The 8,056-nt window shown below is 44.5% G+C and overlaps 1 protein-coding gene across 1 annotated transcript; it reads left to right on the forward strand.

Annotated features, from left to right (window-relative positions):
- The first annotated feature begins 6,419 nt into the window (after nt 1-6,419).
- Nucleotides 6,420-7,106, forward strand: LOC136137576 (sesquipedalian-1-like). The gene has a single exon (XM_065895955.1). The coding sequence runs from the start codon at nt 6,432-6,434 to the stop codon at nt 7,104-7,106; it is 675 nt and encodes a 224-aa protein (XP_065752027.1). The 5' UTR covers nt 6,420-6,431.
- Nucleotides 7,107-8,056: the final 950 nt, after the last annotated feature.

The following is an 8,056-nucleotide window of genomic DNA, read 5'->3' on the forward strand; positions in this document are numbered from 1 at the left end:
GTTGGACCAGATGATTTACCTATCACTGCATTCAAAAAAAAGTATGAACACCCATTATGTGCCAGGCATTATGCTCAGCATTATGGCTTTTAAAAAACCTTCAATTTTATAGTCCTTTATCATTCAAGTCACATGTATTAGTTTGTTTTAATAGAACTGCTTTACTGACTTTTTCTAATTCCAGGCAGTGGACTAGGCTGCGGCGGCAGTAAGAAGTTCAAGGCGATGTGCTGCAGAGAAGCCAGTGGTTACGTGGGTGTTCTGGGATCAGGCTTCACAAGAGAAGTGACACTTGAGAAGGGTATGCCAGCCAGGACAAGATATCTCAAAGCTGAATGGGAATCCAGGCGGCTGAGTGTAAATCACGTGTGTAGGAAGGGGATTTTTACCTCTGAGATGAGCTGCTGGCTGGGCTTTTTCAGCAGAGAAACGACGGTGAACCTCATCCGGTCTGCCGCACCAAGGATAAGGATGGCATGTCCAAGGAAGGGACCCCAGCAAAAGTCCCAGGATTAAGGTGTAGCACTACAGGCAGGAAGGAGGGACCGGGTTCCAGGCAGTTTTAAAGCAGAAACACTTGCAAAATTCAAACACCACCTGCACGAGCTCCATCAAAGATCTGACTTCTTTTTCCTGTAGCTGTGACCCCGTTTCTTCCCATCATCCCACCGTCACACCTCCTTTGTCTGACCTTCTTAGGTCAAGGAATGTCATCGGGGTTCGACATCGGCCCTCGGGTTCCGGACTTTTCCTTCCGCACAACCGAGTCAGCCAACCAACCGCGTCCTCCCGTCACCTGAGATCCCGGGTGATCGCTCTCGCGAGTCCAGAGGCGCTAATCACGCAGGCGCACTGACCCCAGTCTCCCTTAATATGTCATGAGAACAATGAATATGCCATTGCACATTTTCTTTATTCATGAGTTTATGGATATCTGGATTGTTTCCACTTCATGACTGTTATGAATAATGTTTTCTTGAACCTCCATGTGTAAGTTTCTGTGAACATGTTCTTATTTCTCTCCAGTAGACACCTAGGAGTGGTATTGCTAGATTGTATGGTAACTGTTTTTTGGGGGGGGGGATTGGGGATTTTTTTGTTTTTGGTTTTTTGTTGTTGTCGTTTGAGGAATTGCCAAGCTGTTTTTCAGAGAGACTGCATTATTCTGCATTCCCACCAGCAATGTATAAGAGTTTTAATTTCTCCATATCTTCATTTGCTGTCTTTTTGATCATAGCCATTATAGTGGGTGTGAAGTTGTGTCTCACTATAGTTTTGGTTTGTGTTTCCCTGACGGCTAATGATGTTGAGCATCTTTTCATGCGCTTATTGGCCATTTGTATGGTTTTTTTTCTTTTGAAAAATATCTATTCACAACCTTTGCTTATGTTTTAAATGAGTGTTTTGCCTTTTCATTAAGTTGCAAGAGTTCTTTGTACATTCTGGATATAAGTTTCTCATGAGAAATATGATTTTTAATATTTTCTTCCATTCAGTGGATTGTCTTTTCACTTTCTTCATGGGATGTTTTGAGGCATAGAAATGTTTAATTTTGATTAAGTCCAGTATATGTTTTTTTTCTTGTGATACTTGTGCTTTTGGTGTCATATCTAAGAAACCATTGCCTACTGCAAGGTTGTGAATGTTTACACCTATGTTTTCCCTTAAGTATTATATATTTTTAATGTACATTTAGGTCTTTGATCCATTTTGAATTAATTTTTGTATTTGATGTGAGGTAGGAGTCTAACTTTGTTCTTTCATGTGTAGTTATCCAGTTGTCCCAGCATTATTTGTGAAAAAGACTATCCTTACCTCACCGAATCATCTCGGCACTTTTATTGACGGTAGTTTTTGTTTTGTTTTGTTATTAAATTCTGGACATTTTGGATACTATCTTGTAAAAATGCAGAATTCTCTTTCTGAAAATTTTAATTTTAGCTGGCAGTTTAATTACTTCTGGGTCCCCTTGAATTTATTTAGACTTGTTTTACACTTTTTGATGTAGACTCAAGGGAGGCCCAAGGTGTTTCCCAGGCCCAATAGGTTGGCAATACTTAAATTCCATGTCCTATCTTCCCTAAGGATTTTTTTCAGACTTGGATTTCAGCTTTGTCAGGATGTCATTATTTTGAGGCCTTTCTGGCATCTCAGCTTACATGTTAAGGAGATCTCTCCAATGGCAAGGCCAGATGTCACCAGACACTGTGCCTTTCCCCGTGACCAGCACTGCTCCATTGCTACTCAACCCTGTAGAGGTTGGTATCCCATTAGACTTGAGTGGTCCCATTTTGTGCACATATATCCCAACCCTTGTACACTGGCAGGTGTCTCACCCTGACCAATGGCATTCCTTCTGCACAGAACTGCCCTTCCTGATGCTTTGCCCAACAGGTTCCAGCCACTTCATTCTAATCACTTTCTACTCAGCTTTGTGGGATCGTGTGCTTTGTTGGGACCCCAGCTCCAAGCTGTGGTTCATTGGGAAATTGTCCGCAGGCACGAAGCTGGGAATTTATGGGGCTAAATTGAATTTCCCTTTATGTAAGACTCACAGCTATGTATTGCCTGTTGCCCATTACCTGAAAACAGCTGTCCTCTCTTATCATTCTTTATAATGGAAGGGCTAGTCTGGGTACCAGTTACTCCATTATGGCTATTTAATGCAGGCTTTTAAAAAACTACTTTACAAGGGGAATATATTTGTTTTATTTTACTAAATACTCAGAATCACAAAATAATATTACTTATCCTGAGTATCATTTGTGAAAAATAATGAAATTGTCTACCATTTGTTTAGTACCCTGGAATTTTTTAAGAATACTTCACTGAAAAGAGGGCTTAGTACATTTTGTAAAATTCTAAGAGAGACTGATAATTCTGAAGTGGCCTTAAGAATTACAGTGTAACTCTTTCAATAGCAAAAATCTAAGGAAAATTGAAAAAAAAAAATGCCTTCTATAAATCAGCTGAATGCAATTCAAATTACTAGAAATAACTTTCTAAAGAGTGCAAATAATACTGTTACAAGAATCATAATGAAGGGGAAATTATACTAAAGAAGTAGAGTGCCTAGCTGGAGGAGATAATTAGGTAATGAATGGTTAATTGGTAGAGTATGAAGTTGGTGTGTAGGTATATCAAAGTAGATTAAAAAGTCTCAAGAGAGAAAGCAAAGGAGAAAGCAATTTAGTGTATTAACCAGTATCCTCCCTCCACAACTCTTAGACATATGTAAGAGCATAATCTTTTAGGGAGAAAACTGATAGCATTCATTTATTCACTAAATGGAGAAAACTATGAAAATTATTTGGAAGCATTAAAATTATGAAAAGTATGGCATTGAGAAATTAATTAAATAGCTATATAATTTAACTTGACTCTCAGATCTTTAATACATAACACTAAATCTTTTAAAGTAAAAGACTAGCACCCTGAGTTTAAAAAGTTAGCACTAAAGAAAACAGAACTACTCAACACAGGCAACCAGAAGATTCCTGTAGACTAAACACATAGGTATACAGCAGGCCACTACTGTGCTCCCCAAGTGCTGGACTGTGGTAGAAACAGCACATTGTCTAGTAGAAGAAAAACATGTCCTCTTCCAGTAATTCCTTGGTGTAGTATTTTCTTATTTATGACACACAATAAGTGGTCATTTGAAATTCTGCTTGCGGAGAAATGATCTCTGATCTCCCACAGACTTTAGTTTCTCTGAACTCTTTTAAGTGCAACTCTTTTGCACTCTTTTAGTTTCTCTGAACCCTTTTAAGTTCCTGATCAGATCTCCAGGCCTTGTCTAAAAAACAAGACAGCCTGTTTGTAGGGTTGTCAGAAAAAAATGCAAGCAGCCCAGTTAAATTGTATTTCAGGTAAACAACTTATGGGGGGAGGGTATAAGCATGTGCTAAATATTACATGTGACACACTTCTGCTATAGTGATTGCATTATTCATTGTTTATCTCAAGTTCAAATTTCACTGCATGTCCTGTACTTTTATTTATTAAATCTGGCAAATCTACCTGTTCAGTAAATGCATGCCAGCTTGGTTGGCAGTGGCACCTGGAGGTTGAAACTGTAGCCTCAGAGTCTGGGAGACTTAGGTCCTTATATAAGAACTGCCTCCAGTTGACCTTGTTGGGTATGATTTATTTTTTCAACTGTAAAAGGGCATAATTATAGTATATTTAATATTCTTGTTGGAAGGATTCAAAGAATTTTTTTTAAAGTGACATGACAACAATGCCAAGGTCTTACAAATAGTAAGCCCTCAATAAATATAAGCTATTTATTTAATAATGTTATTATTTTTCATTCAAAGAGAATGAGACTTAGAGTATGTATATATATTTCCAATATTCAAAGATTGTTTCCTCAACATACTACTTCTCTATTAAGATATTTTGAAGTTCCCTTTTACCATCATAATATTTCATTCAAAACCTCTCAAAATTCTTAATACCTATGAACAATTTGAGCCATTTGGATCAAATAACCTTCTCAAAGCTGTGAAGATCAACAAACTAGGTCCATTATTTTCCTCTCTATTCTTCATGTAACTTTACTAAACTGTTTGCATAAATCAATGTGTAACCTACAAATATTAATAATTCATATGGAAATGAGATTTTAATTCTGAATATTATTAGAGCCTATAGAAAGATAACTATGTGAACTATGCTATACAATTTAGGAGAATAAAAGGTTAAAACTATAAAAATAAGTGTTTCACTTTATACACATTTATGTAAAACGTGTAGGATAAGCGTAGGATACAGAAAAATGGATGTAACATTAAGCTAGTTTAGAAAAAATTCAATCATCCGCCCAGTCCTCACATCCTATAGCTAATTTAAACTAAACACATTTATACATATCTGGCTTCAGACTTCAGAGTTGAAGTGTGTGGGCTCTAATTGCATCCTGGCAGTTATTTGCTAGAAGTTTAAGCAGGAGAGCTTTGAAATCTTTCTCAAATACTGTTTATATATTAACTAGCTCAACATGTAATGTGATTAAACCAGTGAGTCTACAAATCAGTCTCAAGGGAAGAACATTCTTTGCACATCTGTGAAATTATTTTTCAATCATTTTAAATTTTATTTAAAATTAAAGAGGTGTCCTGAGAGTCCCCATTTATTCTTTTATTTCTTCCTATTGCCATCTCAGTCTGCATGTCAAGGCCATGCTTCTCTTTTGGTTGTTAATCAGCTTCATTTTGAGATGTCAGGATCAGACAGAATTCAGTGTGTCTGAAACCAATTCACTCTTCCTGTGAAATGGAACACTTTTCCTGAACGTCCAGCTTATGTGCTTTGCCATTACCTAGGATCAAATGTAATTTCTGTTGCATTCTTCATTACAGTGTACAATCAGTTGTCATGTCTTGTCAATTCTTCCCTCAGACTGTCTATTGTATGTGTAGCTCTAGTTGCCCACAATACACACATAAAGACACACACGCACACTTTCTATACCCATTCTTCACTTCTGGTCTGAGTAACCATTAATTTTAAATGGTTTAGAAGCTTTCTAATTGCTTCTATCTCTCCCCTTTAATTTATCCTGAATGTAACTATCAGATTAACCTAATAAGGTAACACTTTCTTCATGATTTTTTCTTATTCATACCAAAGCAATGGTGTCCAGTTAACATTGACCATTTTACATTACGATTCAGGTATGGTTTCTAATCAATAATTTTCTACATCACGAATCCAATTGTTAGTCATCCCATTTTGTCCCTTTTCATTTCGTATTGTAAATATTGAGTTCTTAGATAAGCTTTTTACCCTGAGTGGTCATGAATGAAATTTCAACTTTTGGCTTTGAAAACTGTAAGCCCTACTAATTACTAAAAGAAATCTTAAGATACAGAAAACTCCCCCTTCTCTCATAGAACTCAGGAAAGCAATTACTATCTTGTTATCATAAAAGTATCCTTCCCAAGTGTTATTTTTTAAGAAATAAGCCTTATAAGACACATGGGCCTTAGGTATCGCTGCTATATGCATGACAATTCTGATTCTGCCCTCGCACTAGCAATTTCACTTGATAGAATATGTAGTTATGTTCACCACAAGATATATTTAAGAACACTATTTCTAGGAGCCCAAACTGCAAATGACCCAAAGATCTATCAATTATAGAACAGATACACCATACTATATTAAGATAACAGAATACTATAGAACAAGAGTGAAGAATTAGAAAAACAGCCGGCTACCCCCGCCTCCTTCCGACGGATCCGTGCTGTCCCGCTGCTGCGCCGGCTCGGCCGCCCGAGAGACGAAGCACCGCTGCCGCCGCCACCGAGCGGGTCCCGGGCCGTGGCCGGGCCGGCCCCGCCCCCCAGGCCCCCCAGAACTGAGCAAGGGGCGGGGAAGTGAGCAATGGCCTGAGAGGTCCCAAGCCCCCAGGCCCCGCCGCCATGAAGTTGAACCAGCGCAGCCTGGCCTTCCACGCCACCTGCGACGCCCCGGCCGACAACGCGGGCTTCCAGTACAAGAAGGGCGGCCGGCATGCGGCCCACCACCGCCGCTGGTCTGTACCGCGCGGCACCATGCTCTTCTGCTTCGGGGACGCGGCCGGCCGTGAGCCCGTGGAAGTCATCATCCTGGAGGGCTGCACCGTGGAGCTGGTGGAGGCGGCCGAGGAGTTCGCCTTCGCCGTGCGCTTCGCTGGGGCCCGGGCCCACACCTACGTGCTGGAGGCCGAGAGCCAGGCCGCCATGGAGGGCTGGGTGAAGGCGCTGTCGCGGGCCAGCTTCGACTACCTGCGGCTGGTGGTGCGCGAGCTGGGACACCGGTTGGCGGCCGCGCGCGCAGCCGGTCCAGTCCCGCCCCGCCGACCCCACGCGCTCCCGCCCAAGCAGGACGGCTGTGCCTTGTGGAGCGCGGAGATCCCCGCCCCCGCCGCCGCCCCCGCTGGCGCCGCCCCCAGACCCCTGCCTGGCCCCGAGCCCCCGCCACTACCGCCCTGCCGGCGGGCCTCGGCGCCCAGCGGGCCTCTCGACTCGGCATCCTTCGCCCAGCTGCACGAGTGGTACGGGCAGGAGGTCAGGGCGCTGAGGGGCCAGTGGCTCCGCAGCCAGGCCCAGCCCTGAGGAAAGGGCTGAGGGCCGGAACCAAGGGGAAGCGGTCAAGGCCAGCCTTGAGGCCAGCACTGGTCCTGGTTCTGGTGCCACTCCAGCCCCAGGCCCTGCTCTGACAGGCCCAGCCCTGAGACACGGGGACCTGGTCCTGAGGGCGGTCGCAGTCGGCGTAAGCCCTGAGGTCCCTGCCTGGTCTGCTCTCGCGGACTCAGGCTCGGAGAAGATGCTGGATTCTGAGGGGTGCTTTGGGACCTCTGTCATTCAGAGAAAGCCCAGCCTTGAGGAGGCCATCGTGCCTGATCCTCAGGAGAATCCAGGCCCTGGGTGATCCTCAAGCAGCCGGAGGGCTGGTTTTGTGGGAACTGTAGCCCCCAACCCAGCCCTGCAGGTGCCTCGGTCGCCTGTCCCGAATCACCTAGCCGAGGCTTGTTGCTGGCAACAGGCGTCCACTGGGGCAGCTGGGACCTGTGAGGGTCTGTGGCCTGGAAGGCACATGCGCAGTCAGCACTGGTCCAGAGGCTCCAGACTGGGCCTCACGCGGACAGGAGGCTGGGCTGTGCTACACCACACCTGGGCCTGACCCTGTGGCTCCAAGGCCCGCTGGAGGAGCTGCCTGGCTGCCGCCTGCCTGCCTCCATAAGCGTGGGCTTTCATGTGTGCCCAGCACCGTGGGACGGCCGGGTCCCCGGGGCTCCCGGCCCGGAGTGAAGCCGAGGCAGCACTTTCCCCGGGGCCTCAGCCAGGCCTTGCGGTGGTGCTCCTGGGACCGTAGCGGCCCTCTGGCCTCGGGCTACGTCTGTGCTCCTGTGGCAGCCCTCACGCTCTCCCAGCACCGCTTAGCCACATCCTCTGCCTTTTCCCGAAGCCAGCCTGGGGCGGGGCCTCTCGGGAGCTCGCCTGACCTTGTCCAGCCCTGGGCTGGGCAGCTGTGGCCTGAGCTGACTTTCCAGCAGCTTCCTCTA

Source organism: Phocoena phocoena, chromosome 1 (assembly GCF_963924675.1).
Source record: "Phocoena phocoena chromosome 1, mPhoPho1.1, whole genome shotgun sequence".
Lineage (NCBI taxonomy): Eukaryota > Metazoa > Chordata > Mammalia > Artiodactyla > Phocoenidae > Phocoena > Phocoena phocoena.

What these genes read in the sequence shown, in the direction of transcription:
- LOC136137576 (XM_065895955.1), top strand. Translation starts at nt 6,432, where the DNA reads ATGAAGTTGAACCAGCGCAGCCTGGCCTTCCACGCCACCTGCGACGCC.